General features: G+C 40.0%; 1 protein-coding gene across 3 annotated transcripts in view; it reads left to right on the top strand.

The window, feature by feature from the left end:
- Window positions 1–24,803, top strand: part of TRIO (trio Rho guanine nucleotide exchange factor) — a 257,134-nt gene that overhangs the window by 203,868 nt on the left and 28,463 nt on the right. For all 3 annotated transcript variants that reach the window (XM_063326144.1, XM_063326146.1, XM_063326145.1), the window contains exons 35-37: window positions 18,505–18,797; window positions 20,499–20,669; window positions 24,687–24,782. In XM_063326144.1, coding sequence (XP_063182214.1) covers window positions 18,505–18,797; window positions 20,499–20,669; window positions 24,687–24,782 — 560 coding nt within the window. The remainder of the gene's footprint in view (window positions 1–18,504; window positions 18,798–20,498; window positions 20,670–24,686; window positions 24,783–24,803) is intronic.

Genomic DNA, 24,803 nt, shown 5'->3' with positions numbered 1-24,803 from the left:
TCAAATTCTTACCTAATACTCACAGTCGCTCTGCAGCATGTTCACGTGGAGTCTGCTGTCTCCACTCCAGCGTTGCTTTGCTGTGGAGCAATTGCTTTTTACAATTGTATACATCAGACAGCTGCGTATCCGTGATCCTTTCTTCTTAACCATGAAACCTGTGAAATATGCTTTATCTAGCGGTTCACTTGGTCATTCTCTCTCCCCCACCACCTTGATTTACTTGTCAGATTTGTCTTCTGAGAAGAGAAAGGGCCCAAGCAAAACCTGAAGGTAATAGTGTTTGATTGAGTAGGAAGAGAAGAACTTCTTGGAATAGCATGCTGCAAATGATGTGGTTCCCAGAGCATTTAAAATGTCTTCCTGCATATATTATTGGTGTTACAAGGTCAGTCTACATGCAGTTAAAAAGCAAAACAACTCCAACCAAAACACAGTTTTAGGTATAAATTTTGCTATTTTAGTCAGAAGCTTTCTTACATATGGAAATCTCTATTTCAAGGCTATATTGCTAACTTCACTAACTTTTTCTAAATGTTAGTTAAAGATGTGAGAGTTTAACTGCAATAAGAATGGCTGGGTATTCTTTAGTATGCTTGATGTCCGTGGGAACTGTTGGGTAGTAGAGGAAAGGGATTGTTTAATTTTTTTATTTTTTTTCTTACTCAACTAGAAACTAGAATCATTTTCAGATGTTCTACAATTTCATGAAGAATAAACTAGCTTTAGTGGAAGTCTCACTGTAGGTGGCAAACTATAAAGATTGCTTTTCCTGAAGAAAGAGGGTTTTTTCTTCTGCCCCCCCCCCCCCCCCCCCCCCGCCCCCCCCCAGCTTAGGAATTCAGTATCATTTGAAAGTCATCTTGGGTCAGAAGAAAAACATTCAGGAATCAGAATTAATGGTTTCAGTGCAGGAGCCTATGAAGGAGAAACTAGTTCAGAATTTAGGTAGGCTTTCCTTAGAAACGTGAAGCAAAGCAAAACTTTAGTCTCAGGTGGAGGGTGAGCACAGCTCTTTAACAGCACAAAGAGGATAACGTGTGTGTACCCAACTTGTGTTAAGTGCTGATGAAAAGCCACCTTTGACTCTGGGACCCTATATGCTATCAGCTCCACATAAAATTCCTATTTATCCTTGCATTACATGCATTTGTTTGTGCTATTATCATTGGCGACCCCTCCACTGCTTTATTTTCTTCTTTCCCCCTGCATCCTAGTGTATTTTACAGTATTGTTTGTTTAATCTCATTTTAGGGCTCTTTTCATGACAATATGATGAAAGCATTTCACTTCTGTTTTTACAGAAATTTAATCCTTGCTTTGGCTTCATAGCTATTTATCTATCTAGCAAATGTAGCTTTTTGTACGTCCTTTAAAATTAGATGATGAGGTGTTCAGGGGAAGAAACCAAACATATTTTCTAGGTTTCCAAAGTGTTTAGCTAAAAAAAAAAAAAAAAAAACACATAAATGACTATTTATGGACAAATGTGTGGCATGCAAGGTGAAGAATGCATGGATAAAAAATAAAACACATACAATTACGGTTTACTGAACATGAAGACAGCTTGATGAACTAGAAATCTACCTTGCAGAATATAAGGTTAGAGGTGAAAAGATCTGAAATGCAATTTAAACCAGGGCAAGATCTTAAATTAATTTATCAAAAGGTGTGGATTTTCTAGTGTTTGGAATTTCTTATTTTTCACAAACAAGGCTCAAGAGATGATGAAGTTAAGGGCAGAATCTGTTGTTTGGTACAGATTTTGTCAAGGAAAATGGAAGTTCCAGGGCAAGTGCTGCATGGTTTAGCTGAGCAGAAAATGTCCGTCTTTTTTGTATTTATGGCTTTAACTAAAGCATTAAAAACTAACTATGCACTGTAAAATAAAAAGAGGTGTTAAATGTTGGGTTTGTGCGTTCCAGTTGCTATAAAGCTTTGTAGAGGTACTAGACGGCATCTTCTCTGAAGGCTGAGAGGAAAAATAGCTGGTTCGCTGTGTTTTTTAAGATCAACCTGAGCCTCAATTAGGGTAGTTACGGTAGAGTGTAATCTGCTGCATCTGGCTATTCCCACATGTGAATTTAAAGACTGGAACTGTGCTCAGTGAGTCAGAGGAGAGCATCCCTAGAAGAGAGGAGCTGCTCTGACGGCAGGGCAGGGGGCTTAAAGCAGACTGAGAAGATAACAGCGACTTCCTTAATCCGATGGCATTGCTTGTAACGTTATCTGGGTGAACATCTTCAGGAGAAGCTGTAACACGTCTCTGGGGCGCGGGCGAGTAGGTTATTTGTGAGCTGTGGGTATCGGAACAGCTGCCTCCTCACCATGCCAAACAGGATTAAACAGATTGACACTCTGGGATCGCTTCACTCAGTAAATCCTACCTGCTGCAGCAACGGGCAGCCAAGTGGCTGTAAATACTGGATCCTGGATTTAGGTACAAATATATGCAATGGAGATAATGGGCTGGGAGGAGGAAGGTTGCTCGGTTGGGGAATGTTTTCAAATCTACATAGGAGTTTAGTAGGATGCTTTCTTTTCTCCTTCTTTCCCTGCTCTACTCTCCCCTCCCTCTGACCCCAGTCAAAAAATGCAGAGTATAACAGAAAGGACCTGTATGGGAGAGGGAGCAGTTACGGAATGACTCTGCTCTGTAAGCTACTGGGATGCTGTACAGTAAGCTCTTTCAGAAAAAGCATGTAAAATGTATGTGCTACTTTATTTGTTTATTTATTTTTGGTTGAACTGTGGAACTGAGAAATGGTAATCTTGCTCTGTGTGAAGTGTTATTAACAGCAGTAATTTTGTTTTAAGAGCTTAGCAGAAATTTTCTTAGAATGTCGTTGCTAAACCAGTTGTTTAATATCTGTCGCTTGCTTCTGTTAAACTATTGCTGAGAAGTAATGTTTTTGGGAATTGAAAAGAAAGGGTGGTTGGGAAATAAATTGGTCTGTGTGAAATTTATTTAGACTCATCATTGATTCTGAAATGTAACATGGAGGAAAGCTATGTTGTTTCAGTCTCGACTGGAGAAGCACAGAGGTTGGGGTAGGGATGTTCACGTTAAACTCGGTTGTTGTTGGGTCTTCTCCTCCTCCTCCCTTGTAATTTTAACAGGGAACAATATTTGTTCTTGGCATTTGGCCTGTTGCTGCAGAACAAGTTCGATTCTCATAGGTAATGGTCTGAAATGTCTGCAGGACAAAACAGCGCTAACCTTCAGCGTCTGGAGCTGATGCAGCTGTTGGGATGCTTCCTTTCCAGATGCAAGTTTTTTGCAGCTAGGTTCAAGTCTTACATACCTGTTGCCGTATGCCGTGTGCATACGTGTAAAGTAAGCTGCAAAAGGCAAGTTATAATCTTATTTCATTTATTAGTATCCAGTCTGCTGTTGCAGATGGACGGAGAGGAGAGGGAGGATGGTAGAAGGATTGCAAACATGAAATCAAGGATGTAATGGAAAGTAATCTTATAGGGGACATCTGAAGATAGCGTCGCATGTCAGTAGGATAGTAGTAACTCTCAGTGGTTCCTTGAAAGATAAGAGCATCAGAGTACCAGCCAGAGGGAGTTAATGTTAGCAGGCTAACACCTCTGATCCCAGCAACAGCGCTCTGTTCTCAGAAAGCTGCTCCGTAGCCCCCAGTGCTGCGCAATCACTTCCTAAAACAACAGTTATTCCAGTTTTTAGAAGTAAACAAGTACAGAGTATATTGGAGGGAGGTGGAGGTGAAAGGAGTCAATTACAAATACTAATTCTACCAAAGGCAGAATGCTTTGCAGCAAAATATTTTACAGCAAGTGCTCACCCAGAGCTGTGACTACTTAGTTCAGCTGGAGGTCTGTAAATGGCACGGCAAGAGTCTTTTCCCTTTTCTGTTGCTTTGCGTTCACTTCTCTTCACTGGAGCTCATTTGCTTCATTTTTGAACTTTTGTTGCTGCAGTGGCTAGTCAGGCTCAAATCTATCTGGTTTTTACTTCCAAAGAATTTTTAGAAAACATGTTTTTTGAAGTGCTGGGTATAGTCAATCCCAATCAGCGAGATGCTTTCCATTATTACCGTAAATTAAGATCATAGACATGTACAAAGTCTTGTTTGGCAAACATACATGATTTCACAAACATTCTTCATTGTTCCCTCTCTGTTTCTTAAAAACAGATGTCCATGTGTACAGACCATGTCGTAAGGAGGCTCAATAGCCTTTCATAATAGGGGAACAAAGCTCACTTGCATGCCCCAGTATAACTGTAGCTATGCCATCTCTTGAACCAGAAAGAGTAAAAATTGTATCTGTAATATTTCTGGCCACTGCAAACTTAAAACTGGTGATTTGGGATTTAGGTGAATATTCAGAATGTACTCTAATGCATGATTTTACTCATAGAAGACTTCACTGAGCTTTTGACTTTGCTTAAGGAACTAAAAAGTTTGGTTTATTCTTCATTAAAATGTTAGGGTACATACATGTTCAATAATAGTTATGTACTCCTGTTTAACTAAATGATCTGAGATTTTTCCCCACTTACGAAGTCTGAAGGAAAAAAAATGCATTCAGATTTAGGGAGAAAGAGAATAGGGCTGTGAGTAATGAATTGGCGAGAAACTACTGAAATTAATAAATAAGTATTGTATTTTTGCCTTTATCTGACATCAGTTGGAGAAAGCAGTGGTGATGGTAGGAGGAAACCAATTCTCATGGTAATTCCACCCATTCCTGTAACTTAAAAATGCTGTGCATTTGAGACAACTGTGGATAAATACCCATGTTGTTTATGGTTATCTGGCTGGAGAGAGTGCTGAGTAGTTTGTCTGGAACTGAATATTGGAAATTAATAACATCTTTTTTCAGTTACCTTATGAGCTAGAAGAAACAATAGGATGTATGTGTTTCAGTCCCTAAGTGGATCATGTGAGTTTATATTTCACTTGGGAAATTCGAGAGGCAAATCTCATGGACGAAATCCAGGAAATAAATCTACAAACCTAAAATTTATCCTGAAATTATTAACCATCTGGGGGCTGGTTTGGAGGAGGAAAGGTGGTTGTAGGAGTAGAGAGAGTTCTCATTTGGCTTTGAAGAAATACATTTATTTTATGTGCAATAGATTGCTTAAAAGAATGTATATGAATCAAACTAGCATCCTTTTTCCTCTTTCATAACATTTTATGGTATATCAAGCCTCAGAAATAATTCATCCATAAAACAGGATGCTTTTACTATACAGTAATTGTTAGCAAATGGTGTCCAAGAGAGGATAAGAGGTCTCTGAGGATCGGACTCAGAGGATGCAGTGGGAGAGTCCAGTATTACTAATGGGTTGGTGTAATTCTTGGCATAGATCCACCTCTGCACTTTGAAAGTCTATTCTTTTAGAATACAGATGGAAGCTGTTAAGTATGTGCTGTGTGTGCTTTTCCATCTCCACCAAGAGCATGCAACAAAAATCCTCCTGAAACTGAGCTCATGTATCAGCTATATAGTTACATATGCAAAGGTACTGCTGTCCTGACCTGTGCGTCCTTCCTCACTGTTCTTGCAGCGTGGCTTTTTTGAATCCTTAGGCTGCAGGACTTGCAAGAGAGTTAGCTGAAGGTGCTGTTTCTTGGTTAGTAAAAACTGAACTGCGTCTCAGACACTGCCAGTTTATTTACCCTGCATTTGCACATGGGATCCGGCTGCTTCTCTTGCGTCAACACTAGCAGTCACACAGGCAGCCAGACCAGGGAATTGATCCAGCTGAAAATGCTATAGCCCTCCCTCCCACCCCCTCAGAAAAAAAAGGTTTCAGGTGTAGGAGCTTATCCAGGAGAGATACTGATGTCCTTTTGGAATTGTGATCCCTACTAGTGAATGTGAAGATTTGAGGCTTAGGTTTTTTGCTTTGAGCGGGCTGATAAGATACACGGTTATCCATAGTTGCATCTGAAATACTTCTAATTTTTGTCTCCTATAATTTGGATATATCTCTTCAGTCACTTGAAAATTTTCATTCATGTAGCTGTCAGGTGGGTTAGTGGCTTTCTGAAATAAGCCAAGACCGAGCATCAGTGTGGCTCAGATGTACGTATGGAGTTAGCCCCAGGCAGCCTCCTGCCTCCAGTCCTTGGAAGTCTGCTCCCTCCTCTGCAGTGTTTTCCTCTCTGACCTTGTCTAAGTACCACGTGAAAATGGAGCCATTTAAAATGGGTCTCTTGCCCCCAGCTCCATCTCAAACCAGCTACTCGGCTCCTAATTTAAAAAGTTGAAAGATCTAGAAGGAAAATGTATGCTCTTAGGTTTATAATGCAAAGTTCACGTAATAAGGATTTGTAACTCCATTTCTGTAATAAGAAAAAGATGCAAAATCCAGAAAGGCTTATATAAAAGCTAAGATGACTGTATTCCTGTATATCACTAATGAAGTCTATTCAAAATGTTAAGCAGTGAAGAACTTAGATTTAACTTCAAAAAAGATGATGGGAAAATGAGTAGTTAATACCAAGAAGGCTTCCTAGAGAGAGATAAAGGAGACCAGAAGGATTACTGATAAAATTTTGAAAAGAAGGGTGAAGTTAGATTACATAACAGGAAAAAATATGGCTTCTTGTCACATCTCTCAGAGCATACCTGTAACTAAACATCTGGTACATACGATTTTGTATCATGGTCAAAAAATCTGCGTTGAATGGATGGGCTTAAAGCGAGCAAAGCAGAACTGCTTCAGCTCGTATTTCAATTTAATTTGCCTCTTGCTATGCTATACCTCTATTTTAGACAAATTGCTTCAGTGAGGCAGCAGCATAAGAATGAGCTATCACCTTACATAATGAAAGTTTCCTCTAGGTGCTCATTGCGAGACTACTAATGAACAGCGTGTTCATAATCTGCCTTTGGACGTGGTGACAAGCAGCTGCACCAATCCATTGAATTTGCTCATCAAGGCTTGCACTGACTCTCTCTCTCCTTTAATGGAGGTAATGAGAAAAACAGAATTTAGATGGTGTTAAATATATTCCATATTGCTTTGAAAAGACGACATCAGGTAACAATTCTTTCCCTGTAAGGATTGACCTTCGTCACAAAGAATAGTAAAGTACGTTTATTAAACCACTTTTTTTTTTTGTCTCGCTGTATTTGAACATGGGATTGGACACCTCCAGTCAAACTTCTTGAGTGAGTGGTTAAAAAACCCAACCCAACATATCCAACCACATGGGGCAGCTTGTTCTCAGAAGAGAGCTTCATAGAGGTCCACTGTCTAGATGCACAGTATGAAGTGCTAGGGACTTGATGAAAAGAAGACGTGTCTTCAATAGAAAAAGGAATAGAAGCTAATTAAGTTCCTTATCTTATTTCTTCCACATAACTTATTTTTCCCCTAAATTTAGGCTTAGAGTTGAATCTATAACTTAAAGGTAATTTACTGCAACACTGTTGTTGTGTAGAAGTTATTATCGATACCAGTTTCCCCCCCTCTGTCCCCCTGCTTCGTGTCTAATTAAAGCAAGTAATAAGAATTCTAGTTTATTGCCTTTCAAAATAAGTGTTAGCTCTCTTTCTTTCCCTTTTTGTTTCCTTTTGATTCCTACTTCCAAACGAGTTTTGGACAGCTCTGCCATGATCCTATCACATGATTTTCCTGTGGCCACTTTGGTAATATTAGATGGACAGGAGCTGAGCAATGATTCGAGGAATCGAAATTTAAATGACTGAATGGACACACGACATCACCTTCCTCCTGAGCCTTTACTGGGAATAATTGAAGGAAATAAAAACAACAGAAAAGTTGCATGGCAAAATGTAGCTTTTTGTGTGTGTGATATGGGCTTGATCATGCCAAAGAAGATTCAGCAGTGCATATGTTATTCCGGAAGAGACTGTATTCAAGTTAACGAACATGGCAATGATGGATTCATTTTTTAGCATTCAGTGTATTTTAACTGCACATTGAGATAAAATGCCACATCTATTAATTTATAGTTTGGTTGTTTTAAAATACATTTATACCAGGGAGTTATTTTCCCCTTTTAACTCAGTCTTTATTGATTGACGAAGTTGTGGCAGAGTATCTTCCCCTTTCCTAATCCCTTAAAATACTTCATCCTGAAAAGGCATCTGTGCAGAAGTTTGCTGTTATGACTTTCAATAGCTATCTATCTGCTAGTCAACCTTGACTGTGAATCTGTGTTTTAAAAAAAAATAAATATCTACATTTCCAGTGTGACTGACCTTTATTAAAATCATGTGTGCTCTCCTTGTGTTGCTCAGGTTACATTTCCATCTGAAGACAGAAAGTTTAAAACCAGTTCAGTTTCCAATCACTGTAATCTAAGACTGCTCTTGATAGTGTAGTTATTGAGGTGGGACTGAACTCGGAGGAAGCTGTCTGTCATCACCTACAGTCCTCTTGTTATGCAGGGTGGAGGCTGCAAGGGCCTGGCTCTGCTCATTAATACTCCAGGTAGTGTGTGCAATAAAAAGTTCAACGTTTTACAACACAAAGCAACGTTAGTACAGTTAGTTTCTATCACTAGCGCTAATATCAATTAGTTAGATAAGAAGGAAACATCTTTTTTTATATAGGAGTTTTGGAAGACCAATTTTTGTCACTGTTTTAGCTGTTCCATCTTCCCTCCCAATTCCTTTAATTACTTTCTCAATTTATTTTTTGAAGGCTACAGCAGTATAACATTTGGAAGGAGAAAATGACCAAAGTTATTATATAGCCCCAAAGTTAAGCGATATGAGTGTATTATTATTAAGCTTATGGCAGAGTTCCTAACTTGAGATTGATGTGTTTGTACAGCTGTTGCTAAAGCTGTGGCTCCAAACAATCGCTAGTTGTTCTAATGAACTCTTCTGCTTTGAATCAAGAGGATGGGGGGAAAAGAAAAAAAGACTGTTAAAACTGCTGTTGGATTACTATGTGTATTTAGGCTAATGTGTAATGGCAGTAGGTGAAGAGAAGAGGAAACAATTACTTCTTTTAATACAAGTAGTCTAATAACTTGGGGTTTTTAAATAAAATTTGATTTCTTTTGTATCATTTGTTCTCGTAGCTCGGTACTAGCACTGTGTACTGTGTCTTTATGTTTATGAACTTTACTAATATCCTTGAAGATATGCTTAGCAATTATTCTTAGTAGCTACCCTTTGTGTTTCAAAGTATGTTTATTGACTCTTGTCATATATTCACTCAGGTTTACTGGAGAATTTTTGGAGGTTTTCTCATATGTTGGAAATTTTTCAGGCGTTTGGAAAAGAGAGAATAAAATACATCTACTTTCATCTTCTCCTAGAGACCACCTACTTGTAATAACATGGCAGAGGTTATACTTGCTCAAATTTTTTCAAACTTCTGGACAAAAGAAAAAAATTAATAATGTTGGGTCAGCATTTTATGCTGATTTTATGTATGATTGGTTTTTGTCTTCATAATTGTCAAGTTTGTTTTTAGCCCTTACATAAGGGCGGTGGGAGCGAATTTCCTCCCTATCCATATGTATATTCTCAATTTCAAAAGTGCACCAGTACAACTCTGCGTCCCCTGTTTCCTTTTGAGATCAGACTGGCACAGACTTGCTTGTAATAACCGAGTTAATACACAGCCTTTTTGTTGGAGTAGTGGAGGATGTTTTAACATCTGCATGAGATAAATTCCTTCCATTGGGATGCTCTTCATTGCTGATCTTCGCACAGGGAAGCATGAGATGCGTTGCTTTAAATAACGCCTGTGATCGTGATTCTTCCTAATGTAACTTCTGCAGACTGGCTTCTCTCCCTCCCTTCCCCCATATCTTTCTCTGCTTTCAGTAGAGCTGAGGACTTGCTTTTTCCCCTTTGGTTGGCTGTTCTGTTATCTATATTGATATGGACATTTTTGTTTCATATCTGTTCATATCTTCCTCTTCTGGACTGATGCACACAGCGTATCAGATACGCTGCTGCGCTGCTTCAGAGCTTTATTTGCAGGACTGGCGTTTATTTTGATCCATTTCCTAGGCAAAAATTATTTTGCAGCTAAAGTTTAAGTAGCAGATGATAAAACCCTACAGCTCAGTAACAGATGAGCGAAAACGGATTGTGCAGTTGCCCCAATTAAAATCTGAAACTGCTTATCACAGATCCTGGGTCGGCAGTGGTTCCCGTTTGTCGGATGTGACACACGGCTCTCCGCCAAGAGCAGAGCCGCATCTTTGCTGCTAACATCACGCAGCATGGCTCTTCAAAAGTAGGTTGCACACAGCATGCGTGAGACAAATAGCTTGTCAACAGCCAGCGAAACTCTCTGCCTAGCGTCTTGAGCGCCAGCGCTGCCTACGAGGCCCAGGCCCAAAGCTTCACTCTTTTCCTTCTTTGGCTCAGACCTCACTTCTCCCCACCAGCTAGCTGCTTGGTTTTGTTAAAGGCGGCGAGTGCTGTAACTTGGAGCAGTTGGAAGGAAGCTGAGGCTGCCAGCTCCCACTGCTTCAGGAGCCGCATTGTGCCCTCAACCGGCTTCTTGTACCGAGATCTCAAACTGACGAGCAGCAGCAGCAGTGGGGTGCAGGAGTGTGCAGCTCTTCTATAACTCAACCTAGTGTGGAGCTAGTGTTCCTGGGCCGGGAACACGGTCGTTCCTGGCATTCACTGCTCCTCTTGCATCCGTTCTTCTGGAGGGAGGAGTGGATGGGCCGTGCCTTCATCTGGTCTTCTACTTCAGTCATCCTAAAGTAGTTGGATATTGCTGACAGTAGGCATCTGGCAAAAATAGCTTATAAATAAGACCTTTAAAAATGTACATGACTCCGTAGTAAAGCTCCAAAACACCCACACTTCGAAAACGGATGATGTAGTTGAGACTTTATGAAATATCTCAGTGACAAATTGATCTTAGAAGCTGCTGTATTTAAAGGGAAACAGGGAAATTACATTGGTGCTGTGGGAAAACTTGCTTTCTAATACAGAAAAGCAGTATTTCTCTTTTTTTTCTCTGCTTGCACTGAAGAACTTTCACAACTGTTTAATGAAAGAAGGGTGTCACCTTAATATTCTTAATTACATGGTATGTGTCAGCCCCTATGAGGGAGTTAACTGTGCGTGAATCAAATCTCTCAGTGAAAATCTTGCCTACTGTAGCTCTGTAGAGCAAATAATGTTATGTGCTTCTTCATGATGATGTAAAAAGATGTCACATATCAGGAGGCACAGGTGAAGTGCAAGAGGTAACTAACTAACTAATGGCCCCAGTTGGCCCAAAGAACCTGATGGACATTGTGCATAAAAAGGAGAAAACTGCCTGAAAATTAGAACATGAGCTTCTGTTCATTAGCGGTTATGTAAAAGCATGCAAGCCCCTGTGCAATTAGTGGTCAGTAGAAATGCATCGCCCCTTCCAGGAGGAGATAATTGTATTAAAATGATAAGGGCACTTGCTTTGATCTGTAGAGAGATAAGAGATGGTGGCTCAGAGAACTGACATAGAGCGAGAGCTTGACTGAGAAACAGGGCTAAGTGACATAAATCTGCCCTTGCAATGTCCTGCCAGGCACGTGGATGAGCTGACTTTAAATCTGAGCAAACAGGTGGTCAAAAGAGTGGAGCTGAGATCAAGACGTTGCCTGTTAAATTATAAGCTGCGTACAGGGAAGCTGAGATTTAATCTATTAAAAGCTTGTGGTTTTCGCAAACTGTGAAACTAAACTTCAGCAGTGTGAGTAACTTTTAATACTTCCTACTTGTGACACAAAATATAGTTCTCTCCAGAAATAGGAGAGAATAACAGCTTATTGCAAAGAATGAAATGTCCCACAGAGTCCACTCTCCCCTTCTGTAGTGCTGCCTTGTGCTTGCAGTAATACAGAAGATTTAGGTTTAGGGGTTTGTAACCCTGTGGTCTGAATCCCAGGGGGCACAAACAGAACTACTTCTGTTAACCTGGGAAAGTTTTTTCTGGCACAGTATCATGCCTTCTTCCTGCTTTAAAAAAAAAAGGGGGGGGGGAGGGGATGGACAAGCATTGATGCAAAACTGTCCAGCAGTTGTAAGATGAGGATCAAAAAGATCTAAATTTTGTTGGTGTTTACCTACTAGATACTGTTTACAGCTATCTCTGTGTGCAAGCTATAACGCCTGTGAAATTATTTAAATGTTTAAATATAAACCCTTGATTTTACATTTACAGGGTAGGAAGGCAGGAGAGGATATTAAAAAAAAATCAAAATTTAAAGTAGTAATAACGTGTGTTAAACCCTTCAGGCATATGCCACTAATTTTCGAACTCAAATAAGCAGTATATTCTTTTTGCCCTTAATCACAGATTTTCTTCATTCCTTTCTGTAGTGCTGTTGCAGGTGTGTCTGTTGGATGACTTTTCTAAATTTCAGAAAGACCTTTGGAAGTTACTAAGATGACAGTGTCTGTCTTGGGGAGGAGGTGGGGTTTTTTTAATTGCTGACATGCTTTTAGGGCAGCTTAGTATCTCATTAAGAGAAGCTGAAGAGTATCTAGCCTCAAGCTTAGAATTTCAGTCTGTCTGTTATTAACACAATCAGCTTTTGATGACTTGGAAGACTTAATTATTTAATACATTTAAATCCGAGTGCTCTGAACTAGTGTCTGTATCAGTCAAAATTAATACAGATAACTCATTAATCAGGGAAGATATACTAAGGAGTTGAATTCTTTATCTATTCGCATACTGAAAATATAAAATTGTCTTTCAGCATCGTTCATAACTTGAAATAATTCAAGGCAGGAAAGGTTTGCTGACCGGAGATGAAGAGTGAGTGTGTTTGTTCCACTCCAGACATGAATGTGATTGAAAGATTTTCTTTTATGTATTGAGTACTGGCTTTCTGCATTTTGTGAAATTTTATTTAAGAAACTAGTTTCATAAAAATTAATGCACTATCTCTATGTCATAAGTGAAACTCATGCTCCCCAAAGGGCATGGTGGAAATTCCCCATTTGCAAGTCTGACAAAGCTCGAGCTGCATTGTCTTTAAATGGTGACTGTTTTTATGGTGGCTTGTTAAAGTTGAAACACATCTAATGCCTTTTGGTGTGTATTCCAGTATTAGTTTACGAAAAATGTGCAGTGAGGCTAGTCTAAAGAGGATACCCAGCAGGCGAGAAATAAAATTCCTGACACATACAAAAGTATCCGAATGGTCTTGTACGTGGCAGATTGATAGCCTCATACCTCAAAAGCAGGTCCCAGGCAGAAACTGTGCGTGTCTGTGTCCACGAATAAAATAAATCTCGCACTCTTTTTTCAAGCTTTCCCCATCTCATCTAATAACAAATGATGACTGTGTACGCGGGTGAGGTTTTATGGGCTTTTGTCATTAGACGCTTGTGAACTATTTTTGCTTCCTCTGATGGTACATTGACTTGGCTCAGATCGGGGCATGTGTGTTTGTAGGTAGATCGGGGCTTGGGAGATCCCTGAGCTCTACCTGTTTCCAGTTTACGTATTTAAGTTGCAAGTGCATCGGTGTAGATCATGCGCTCTGTGGTTTCAACCAACAAGCAGCTCTCGTCCCCAAATGTTCGTAGTGTACCTGCATCAGATGTCACTGATCAGCTGGTTAATTGCCCTGTGTGATGAGTTTTGTGGGCTCTCTGGTCCTTAGAGTCCATGGTGGATGGCAGGTCTGCAGTGGCAGTTTGACATGCCAGTTGGGGTTACTAGGTTGGCTTTGCTCCATTTTCCCTCCTTGCCCCATCCCTGTTTCATAATCCAGAGGCGGTGAAGTGTTTTTATTTTTTTGTTTTGCAGCATTTTGGGATTAGAGAGGCAGAGCAGGCATCAAACAGGCTCGGTTTGATTCCCTAGGTTAGGAAATCAGGTTTTTGTAGCCCCTTGGCTCTCCTTGTAAATACTAAAACTCTAAAAACAGCAATATGGAAATAGTTAATACGAAGCAGAGTCTTTCGAGTCAACAGCTAGCTTAACGTTGCTGATTTATTTTTTAGGGGGAAAAAATGGTTTATTAATCACAGATGTGCATGTTTCTAGTGTTAAGAAAGCTGGGACTAGAATGAGAATTCCCATTTCCCTTCCAGTTTCAAAAATTTGCCTGTTCGTTGGAGGTAACTTTATCTTCTAGTTTGAGGGGGTCAGAACCCATGCTGCCTGCCCTTTAGCTTCAAAAATATATTTATGGACTCTCAGTGAACTCTCTGACCTCGCCACCAGAACAACATATGTGGTTTTTACTTCAAGAGAAATGGCAGTTAAATGCCTTCTTTTCTTATTGTGGCTATGAATTATAAAACAAAGCCTATCCATTAGGTTTTTTTTTTAAATACTTTATTGAATTACAAAGCAGTTATTTTGAGCAAATAGTGATTTTATTAAATTTGATAGTTTCTTGTTGGATTGGTGTTGCTGTGTGTGATGGTTATACATGTGTTATTTTTTTCTCTCTCCAAGATGGCCATCTGTTGCATTTATCCTTTTCTAAAAGGGAATCTGACACTCACTAGAAAGTTTACTGTACTAGAAACACAGTTGGGGTTAGCATACCCCAAATTTATTCCATCTGCTTTGGTTTTAAAAGTCCATGTTGTTCTTGGTTTAATTTTGAATACTCCTTTTTCCTCTTAGCATGTTTTTAGCGATAAATTATTCTTGAGCAACCCTAGAAAAACAATTTGCGATGTAGTCATAAAGGAAACAAAGCCAATTTAGTGCAAACATTCCCGAGCATGGTAATCAATCAAACCAAGTCTGTATCCCTAATTATATAGATAGAAGTAGTCATACAGCGATGGGGCAGGGGGAAATAAGACACACCCGTGTGGCTGTTCCCATAGTGAAGGTGAAAGGTCTTTCTGTGCTCTTGAAAATGCTTGTATTGGATATTGATATTCCCTAACGTTTGGATCTGGCAATGTCTCTACCTCAGTATATGAACTTGAGCACCTAGGGTTTTTTTCATGACTGTGCTCTAGTATTGTGACTGGTTTCCTGAGGAATCAGATGGGAGTTAAGAATTGGAGAATCTGGATCCCTATCAGCTGGGATGGGATGGGAAAATGGATGGTAAAGGGTCTCACTGGAGAAAATACTGGCGTGGAATATTTGTAGTGAATATTAACATTGACCTATGAGGCTGCAGGGATGTTTTCTGCAAATTTAAGGAGGGACAAAAAATTACGTCTGATCTCTAAAAGAGGCTAGTGGCTTGGTTGGTATTCTGTTCAGGTAAACAGTGGTGATTTTAAACCTCACCCCCCTGTTTTTTGGAAAAAAAAAAAGCAAAACAAACACTCTTATTAATAAAATTTGGTAGATAAGCTGAAGTCTTTATGGCAACACAGTGTTTTTATTCGTTTTAAGCTTTTCCTTCTCCCCCAGTGCTTTCATGCTTTAAAGAGCAAAGCAGAACAGTGCTATCATTTTGGTGTACTGCTTACACTTTGTCCACTTTTATGATTCCCTGAAGCCCTAATAATACTTCAATAAGAACTTCATATTATATCATGCAGGAGAGAAGATGAGAAGCAGTTACATGCTGCACGCCAAATGAAAACTAATGCTGTGTGGGAGGATATGGCTAAAGTATGTGCTGCAAAACATGTCTGGCTAACATTGTTTCGTCTCTTAGATCCTCTCCCCTTGAGCAGGGCGTACGTATTTCTTCCTGCTCTCTTCCCTCTTGCTGCCCACAAACTCTTGGCCGACTTGGGTTAGGAGTAGGAGTGGAGCAGCAGAAGTTCAGTCAGACAAAAATACTCGTCTCCCACAGTTTCAGGGGCTCTGCATTGTACTATTCGGTTTTACAAGAAATTTGGTAGTTGGGAAGTGTTGATTGTCAAAAGGATGGGTGCGAATTTGAGGAGGTGGAGCAGAGGTTTTATAAAAAGAAAAATGGGTTTATTAACTGCGAGCCTGTTACATGCTTAAGGATAGACATGTTTATGTAAAAGTAAATCATACGCAATCAGTTACTGCACCACCACGCTGCCTTTTTCTTAGAAAGGAGTGATTGGAAAGGAAAGAAATGAAACAGATACAAAAATACAAAACAGTACATGGTGAACTTCTGCAAAGCCTTAATTGCTTTTTCTTTTTTTAATATGTAAACAAGTGAATGTGCTCTATTTTATTTGTATGGAAGGAACTTGTATGAACTATTATCGGGACGAAAAATATATACAAATGAAAGAAAAACTTGGCTGAGTGATTATAACATCTTCAAGTTTGGGAGTCTTGAAAACAAAGCATTTCGTTTGTGCTTTTAGAAACTTATATACAAGAACATCAGCATGGTTTTCTCCTTTTCTGTGTTCCACTCACAGAATGGGAGAAGGTTATTTATTGATATACCTTTCAGCCGATGATTGCTATGATTTCTGAAACAAGGTATCTGATAAAAATTAAAAGATGCATGATAGAATAAAGGTAAAGTTGAGTTTGGTGAAAGAGAAGTCAAACTAATTTATTACAGAGGTTTAATAGGAGATTGTTTGGATTCCTGTGGAGAGCTTGCAGATGGTTGGAAGTTTTGTTTATAATTTTTTTAATAAGCAGACCACTTTTTTTGTTGTTTTTAAGTAAAAAAACCTGTCGTGCTGTGGATGCTGATGGCTAGTAGGCTTGCTTTTCTTACGTATGTGCTGAGGACCCTTAAGCAGTAATCCAGGGCCTTGAGGGATACTCAGATTGCAAGTTGAAAACCATTGTTATAATTAATTTCTTCCTTATGTTTCCTGCTTCAACAAGAAAATATTGCGGTAATTCTGTAGCACTGCTATCTCCAGATTTAGAGACAAAGTTGACTAGTGTAATGCTGCATCCGCTTTTTGGTATTACCCATTATTTAAAGCCTTGAAACCAGGTTAATGGCATGATAGGAAGTCTCCTTACCTGTGCGCAGCACAGCTACAGCTGTGGCTAGAAGATAATTCCGTAGATGAATCCTGATTCTGGGGGGCTTGCTTTAAGCTGTTAGCAGCTAGCTTGTTGGACTGAACGTATGCTTTATAAAGTTTGTTTATCTTCTGTTTTATGGAAACATTATTAAAGTGGTGGTTAATAGTAATTATTATGTATGTGTTCATACAGCATAAGCTACAGGAGTTCTTGGCATCAGAGCTGATGTATCTTAATGGTCACATGCCATTTGGGTTTTATTAGAATCAAGAAAAATCTTGACGAACAGCCTGATAGATCACAATTTTGGATTCCAAGGAAAGGATGCACTTTTTGGAACAGCTTGAGCAGTGAAGGAAAAATAAAAAGTCCCAACTTACTATATTCATATTTTATCTTTTTCCCCATCTCAGTTCAAAGCCATAATTTGCACTGTGGAAACAGAGCAGGCTCACATACTTGTGTGTAGATCCAAGGAATTTGGGTGTTTACAATGAAGTGTATTGCTACATCAGTATGACCATCTTATTCTACAAAATTCAAACTACCTTTGGTCAGGCTGGCAATACGCCTCTTATGGAAAAGCTGCCAGAAGAGGTGACCTGAACATCTGTGTCAAGCTTCAAGGAGGAACACAAGCACTGCATTTAATTCCCAGCAGTGGAAACATTCAACAAAACATTATTTATGTCATCCTTATATAAACTATCTATCTACAAAAGTGCACACACCGGGGGGGAAAAAAGAAACATATTTGACAACCCAGGAGAGTCTTGTTAATACCCTAGTGGTAGATGGTATTCATAGGAGTGGTGTTACAAGAATGCGTCCACAAAGTATTTTTTCAGGAAAAGAGAATTGCTGGGGGAAAAGGCATTGTGCTGCATAGGGAAAAAAGAAATGTTGTCTCACAATAGCTAACCAGTGGGCGTTTATCATAAGCATACGGTCCAGTTCAAGTGACAGGAGCCTTGGTGGGAAAGTGGTATTGCCCTCATGCACATATAACTATGGCTTGAGAAAAGTGTATCCGTTGTTTAACTACAGAAGTTCAGGCATCGTCATGCTGAGAAATACTGCTGGTTTAAAAAACAAACAAAGTAACAGCCAGAACTCTGAGAAGATTTAAGTGAAAGACAGACATTTAGCTGTTTTCTGGATTCTTCTTCCCCCTTTTCCAAGGGTAGGGTAAATAAGTAAATAATGAAAGTAACTGGAGCATTTGTGATAAAGTGTGGTGTTTGAAAAATCATTTACTTATCTCATTGAGGCAATTATTTTTACTCTTCGTGCCCATCCTTAAAGCAGTATAAGTTAAAAGATAAAACAGGCATATCCTTCCATAAAGTTAGATAACATATGGAAAGTACAATGCACTATCAAATAAGTATCAGCAGTGGTAAGAATTATAATTGAGGCGGGAGCGACTTAATAAAGCTTGACTGTTGTAAGCACAAAAATGGTGCTTATGTGGGGGTGGCCATGTGCAGCATGGACACTGAGAGTTGTGGTGTCGTTAAAGGCCAGGTTACTTCAAAATAATCTGGTCAATTCATCCATAAATCCAATCTGATATCCATTACGACATACATACGACTTGCTTCTCACTTACCAGCGTTTCAGCTTTAAAATGCTCCCCTTATTCTTTTTTTCAGACTCTCTTTCGGTCTCCAGCAATGATGCCAGTCCTCCTGCTTCGGTAACGTCTCTTCAGCCCCACATGATCGGTGCGCAGAGCTCCCCGGGCCCCAAGCGCCCCGGCAACACTTTGAGAAAATGGCTTACCAGTCCCGTGAGGCGTCTTAGCAGCGGAAAAGCAGACGGGCATGTCAAAAAACTGGCCCACAAGCATAAGAAGAGTAGAGAAGTTCGTAAAAGTGCTGACGCGGGCTCTCAGAAAGACTCAGATGACAGCGCAGCAACCCCACAAGATGAAACTGTTGAAGAGGTAAGTGTTCAGGACAGCTTCCTGAGACTTGTTTTTATGTTTTTCAAAGAACTAAGTGTTGTCAGGTGAAGGTTGTCTCCTCCATTGATTGTCCAGCAGTTGAGCAAAGTGGCATGTCATTCTTCATGACTGTTGTACCCTGCATGGGTGCTGTGCCAGGCACAGTTTGTGACCTTCCGCACTGACAGTGTTAGTAAAGCTGCGTGGAGAAGGATCTCTAGTTGAAAAAAAGAAATGGGAGAGTAAAAAATTGGTTTTGGCTTTGCTGTCCTACCCACTCTGGAAAGCAGTTTTGTGATAAAGGTGCTTCATGGTCCGGGAATAATCAGCTCATTTTGTATTTCCTTTCCTTTTCGTGTTGGTGGATCAGGGAAGATATAGGGAGAGGTGCTTAACTGCTTAAAGTTGTATTCACACCTTAAGCAAGAGTTCGAGCGCAGAAAAATTACTGTCCCTTCAAATCAAAAAGGTAGTTACCATCGGTCAAATAATAAACATGGCAGTTTTCATTGGAGGAAAGGAACTAGTGAACTATTCCAGATTTTGCCACCAAGGATATCTACTGAAGGTTTATCTTCCTCCCACAAATATATGCCCATCCTTCTAAACCTGGAACTCATGTATGAGCAAAGCCTCTGGTTAGGTGCAGACAGAGCCAGATTCTCTTCTGTTACAAACCTATGGTTCAGGCTGAAACAAATGGCATCTTACTACTTCCAGGGGCACAGCCACTTGCATGCTGTGCAGTTATTCCCTTTTACCAGGCTGGAATCTGACTAGCGGTTTTTGTAGTTATCATACAGAAAAATGGTCTCAGATGCCCATTAATTGTTCAGTAATTTATTTATTTTTCTTGCTCCTGACATATTTTGCTGCAAGCTTGGAACATCAGTGAAGTTATACGGTAAATGTAGGGAAAGAAAAGACTAGAGGCTCGGCAGCATGGTGAATTGGGAGATGTGGTTTGGGAAGGAGTATTGGCCTCTGTCTTTGAACGTCAGGCTGTAGAAAGAGACCCTCTGTGATGCAGCTGTAGCATTGTTTTGGAAGTATCTGTTATTCTGCAGTTCTGTGAGGGAGGGAAAACATAAGGCCATTGCCTTAAAGTCAGGAAAAAACAATAAGCATCTATACTGTCTTCCTTTAGAGACAGTTAAATTACCCTGCGAGATCGTAGTTCTTTGTTGAAGGACTGTCTTTCAAGACAACTGTAAAAATTACACAAGGAGTCTGCTCTCACTACTTCAAGGAGGAAGGGGCAGAAAAGATAATTGACAAAATATTTCATGTTGTAATAGGGTTGGGGTTTTTTTTATATCCTTTATAAGTCCTGCTATGAGGGTTAGTACTTTAGCTACAAAGTTCTTGACTTTCTAAATTAGAGGAGTGTGGCTCTTTACAGAACTGAACTTGGAAAGCAAGCGTGGCTTTGGTAACACTTTCCTGTGTAAATTTCAAGCTGAATGTCTTGTTCTCAGTATCTTTATCCATCTGCTTTTACCAAACACTGAAAACATTATCCTTGGCATCTGCTTTTTTCCCCCCTCCATTGAGGAACTGCACTGTGTTTGTAGGATCATCTTGACTTGTTGAGAGAGAGATGTATCTACAGAAGAGACTTGTTTAAGGCAAGCTTATGTTGAACAAGCTTCATGCTGCTGAGGAGGTGACAGAGCTTGAACGTCTTGATTTTATTTACAGAGAGGTCGAAACGAGGGGCTGAGCAGTGGCACACTCTCCAAGTCATCCTCTTCAGGCATGCAGAGCTGCGGAGAGGAGGAGGGCGAAGAGGGAGCAGATGCTGTACCACTTCCTCCTCCCATGGCAATTCAGCAGCACAGTCTTCTCCAGCCTGACTCGCAGGATGACAAGGTAGGAGGAGGAAGCGGGGAAGGCTTCACATGTTGAGATAACCTCTGTTTGCACAAATCGTTCTTCTGTTTCCAAAAGACTCTGTGGTGTACATAATACAGATTTATGGTAGCCAGAAGTAATCACTGTGCCACTTTAGACAACATTAAAAGTGTTTCCTGCGGAAAGAGTGTGAATTAAATGCTTCTCTCTTCAAAAAGCACAAGTGTAGAAATTTTCCTACTAGCCCTTTAAATGTGGAAATGGGCCTCTGTGTGTGTTTGCAGGCCTATTTACATCTGTTTGACTGGTGCCTATTTAGTGATTAGAGTCTAATTGTTTTATAATCATACCTTTGGGTACTGAGGTTAAAATACTATGTGCAAATAAAGTTTATCTGGAGAAATTAACAGCTGTACATAACTTTTTTAGATCATAGGCTGTTCACCAAGCACTGCTATTTTGGATAGCCTCAGTTAAGGGGAAAAAATTTTCTAGGTGTGTGCCTTAGCAGAAGGAGCTGTTCACATCAACTCTAAGGTGTTTTTTTTTTCCTCTTGTTTTTTTCCCTCCTTTTTTTTGGGAGGGTGTGCCTAAGAAAAAGGTGTACTAAGAAGTTAATATCCAAATAAGGGTAGTAGTCCAGCTGGTTTGTACAAAGGCACATTCAAATTGAGGGTAAAAACTTTGCATCAGTAATGAAATTACGGATGTAGGTAGTAACTGTGTGAAGGAGATCATACTTACATATAATCTGTTTTTCTTAAATGTTCATGCATTGAGAGGGTTTATTTCAAATTTCAACCTGCATCAAATGTTTAGGAGACAAGTATCAAGCCTGGAAATAGAAGTTTTTAGAATGGAAATAGTCTGGACTTGTGCAGCAAATATGCAGCAAATATGTTTTCTTCCCATTTTGCTGCTTAAAAGTTTTAACCTTTGTAATCTATAGCATTGACTAGTGTCTGTGAATTTTGTGGCTGGTTACTCGCTGTTCTCGGTGATGCAGACGTTATTGATAACTCTGGCTGATCTTATTTATTTCTAGGCTTTTTCCTTCCTTTTTAAAACACTGTCTTTCAGTGAGGATCTCACTCATCCCTGAAGCTATCATTTGTAGGGTCAAAACGGCTAAGCCCCATGCTCTGTGTGTATTTCATTCCTACATGTTTTCTGAACTGGAAAAAGTATAATATATGAGTTGGGGAGTTCAATATATTGGGAAATATTCCTGAAACAAACCAAGCAAAAATAGGCCAGCCTTTAGATCTGAGAGAATGTTTTATTGATAGAAAATAATAATCTCAATTTGAGGCTTAGAAATAGAATAAAAATAATGTTGGTGAAAGTATGTTAAAGTTCCTGCGGATAAGCTGCCATATCTGCATGTCCCTTCAGTGAGATAAAAAAAATGATATGCAAGTCTTATAAAACGTTCTCCAGAGAAAAACGGATTTTGCTTATGTAGTTCTCGTTACACACCAAGAACAGTTATGTGAAGGGATATCCTTGTAAGTCAGTGTCTGCTCGCTTCTGTGTTTCTGGTGCAAAGTCAGACCCTTACCACAGTAGAGTCAGAAGCTTTGGGTAGCTTTCAGTCCCCAGTCAATTTTACTTTAATTTCTTAACATGCACCCACTGCAGTAAAAACATGCTGGGACAGTTTTTAAGGTAGTTTAAACTGCATTCTAGAGAAGACTTCTGGGAAGTTAAAATTTGGGAAAGTTAATAACATAATTTTTCAATACATGTAAATAGTGATTCTTCTGTGATACATTGGTTTTTTGCAATATCTGTCCTACTGCATGGTGAGAGGCAAAAAAGTCACCTTGTGTCACAGCCTGGGAGGTTGCGTGTGCCTCCCTGAAGTCCGCACACCAAGACATACCACCAATTTCCAGGACCTAAAGTAAATGCTTTATTGGAACACACAAGTGAGAAGCCAGAGCGAAGGTTTACCCAGCAGTCAGTTGGCTCTATTGATGGAGTTACTGATTAATAAAAGGCTTGCAAACAAATTCCCAGTTGTCTGCCTCCTGGGTGGAGTCCTCCTTCACATTCCTGCCACGCTCAGTGGTTTCTTGGATTGCTCAGCTCCTCTGGATCCCAAGGAATGTCTCCTCCTTTCTGTGACCTCAGAGGTTTGGCTTTCATCTGTGCCTCACTGCGAGCATTTCTTCCTCTCCAGGGCTCCTGGTCTGCACTCCATGCTGGAAATTCCCTGCTCGCTGGGTTTCTCCCTCCCTACCCAGCCCACTGTGGGCTCCAGCAGCATCTCTCACCTGCCCTTGCTCAGTTGCTCCCTCCAGCTTTCCTTGTTTTCTGGCCGAGGGGTGTATTCTGCTCCCAGAGTACATCCTGGGGAAGGTCAGCAGGCAGACTTCATCTATGCAGCGCCTTCTTTTTCAGATGATACGTGATCTAACCACATGAACTGGAAACCAACCAGTTGTGAAGTTTTACCAACAGTCACACCCCGTATGCAGTAGGGATGTAGAGCAATAACAGAGAGAAGGGACCTTGACCAGCCTAATTCCAACGCTGCCAGTGTTTTGTAAGGCTAAGCTGACCTCCATATCCAAAGTGAAAACCCGCATACAAGCACAGCTTTTAAAAACATGGTCAAAAGTCAGATGTCAGGAGCATACAGTTGCCTAAAAGACACGCTAGCTGTGGGATTGCTCAGTTCTTGGTGTGCATGCAAAACACCATGTGCTAGGCCATGCTGATTTGTCTAACATCACTAAATAATACAACCATTTTCTCCCCTAAGAGCTCATCTGCACAGTATGCATTCTTCTGTTCGGTACAATCATTGCACACTTCATGGATTTGCATTTGATGGCAGTTTACAAGTTGTTTGCATTTAATTTTTGGATAAACAGTATTAAAGTTTCAAGATCAGTTATGTTAATATGAAACTAATTATTTTTGCTTTTTGTTTTCTCTTTTTGTAAACTCTGATGCAGCATTATGTTGACTTGTGTTCTGTCTCTGCTTTGGCTCAGTTCCCGTATCTTTCCATTTAAAGTTGTCTGTATTTCCTTTGCTTACCCAACCCCTGTTTTCCTTTCCGAATAAGGCGAATGCAAGGCAAACTACCTAAAATCTGTACGTTCTTTTTTTTGTATTGACTTATGGGGAGCCTTGTTACACCCATGCTTGATTTGAGCAGAACCTCTTGTGTAAAGTCATTATACGTGCCATTTCTTTGTCCAGTTTGTTGGAAACATTTGCAGGACAGCTTACCCTGTGCTACATGATGTTCACTGTCCTGTTCGTAATATGAAGTAAGGTTCATATTACACCCTGTTTCCACTTTCCAGTTATTTAATGATAAATGTAATATGCAAACAACTCTGTTTGCAAATTACTGAGGTTGAATTTAATGGCCCTCTCCCAGAATCCTTTACTGTGAACACCTTTTACCTTCAGTTGTATCTATAAACTGGCATTTTATAGCTTATGAGGCCAGAGATCTTCTGTGCTCTACACATACCATTGGGGAAAATGGATGGCACAAGGAATGGTGAGCTCACTTTCCCCTCTGAATCTGGGCAATATACCCCAGCTCCTTTAGAAAAGTAAATGCCCCTCAGTTAGTGGTGTGTTTTTTCTTAACTTAGTGATGCTTCCTCCTTTATTTCAAGTCTTTTTGGTTCCCGTTACTGTTCTGCAGTTGTTGCTTTGTTTAACCAGCAATAAAATACGTTAACGAGCTGTTTGTTGTCCATTGAGTCGGCTCAGGTGATTTTTATAGCTATTTGTCAGGCATTATCAGCAGGATGGAAGTATATTTCCTTGACTTCTGTTGCATGTAGGAACAGGAATTTTTATCCCAGCATTTAACTTCCATGGGGGTCACTTAAAATTTCCAATTCCAGTTGCCTGAGTTGGAAGGGATGATCTTAGTGTTATATTACACTGGCAGTTATTGTTGGGTACCTTTGTCTGACAGAGGAGTGAAGGAAGTCTCTTGATCCTTGAGCAAGTACCAGGCTAACTCTGGGATTCTCTTTCCTTTGTGTCATTGCACAGACATCTTCCCGATTGTTGGTGCGGCCGACCAGCTCCGAGACACCCAGTGCTGCAGAACTAGTCAGTGCGATTGAAGAGCTCGTCAAAAGTAAAATGGTGAGGCTGACTGGCAGATAC

Source organism: Chroicocephalus ridibundus, chromosome 2, assembly GCF_963924245.1.
Source record: "Chroicocephalus ridibundus chromosome 2, bChrRid1.1, whole genome shotgun sequence".
Classification (NCBI taxonomy): domain Eukaryota; kingdom Metazoa; phylum Chordata; class Aves; order Charadriiformes; family Laridae; genus Chroicocephalus; species Chroicocephalus ridibundus.
The sequence above is the reverse complement of the archived record's forward strand: the minus strand, read 5'-3'. Positions and strand labels throughout refer to the sequence as shown.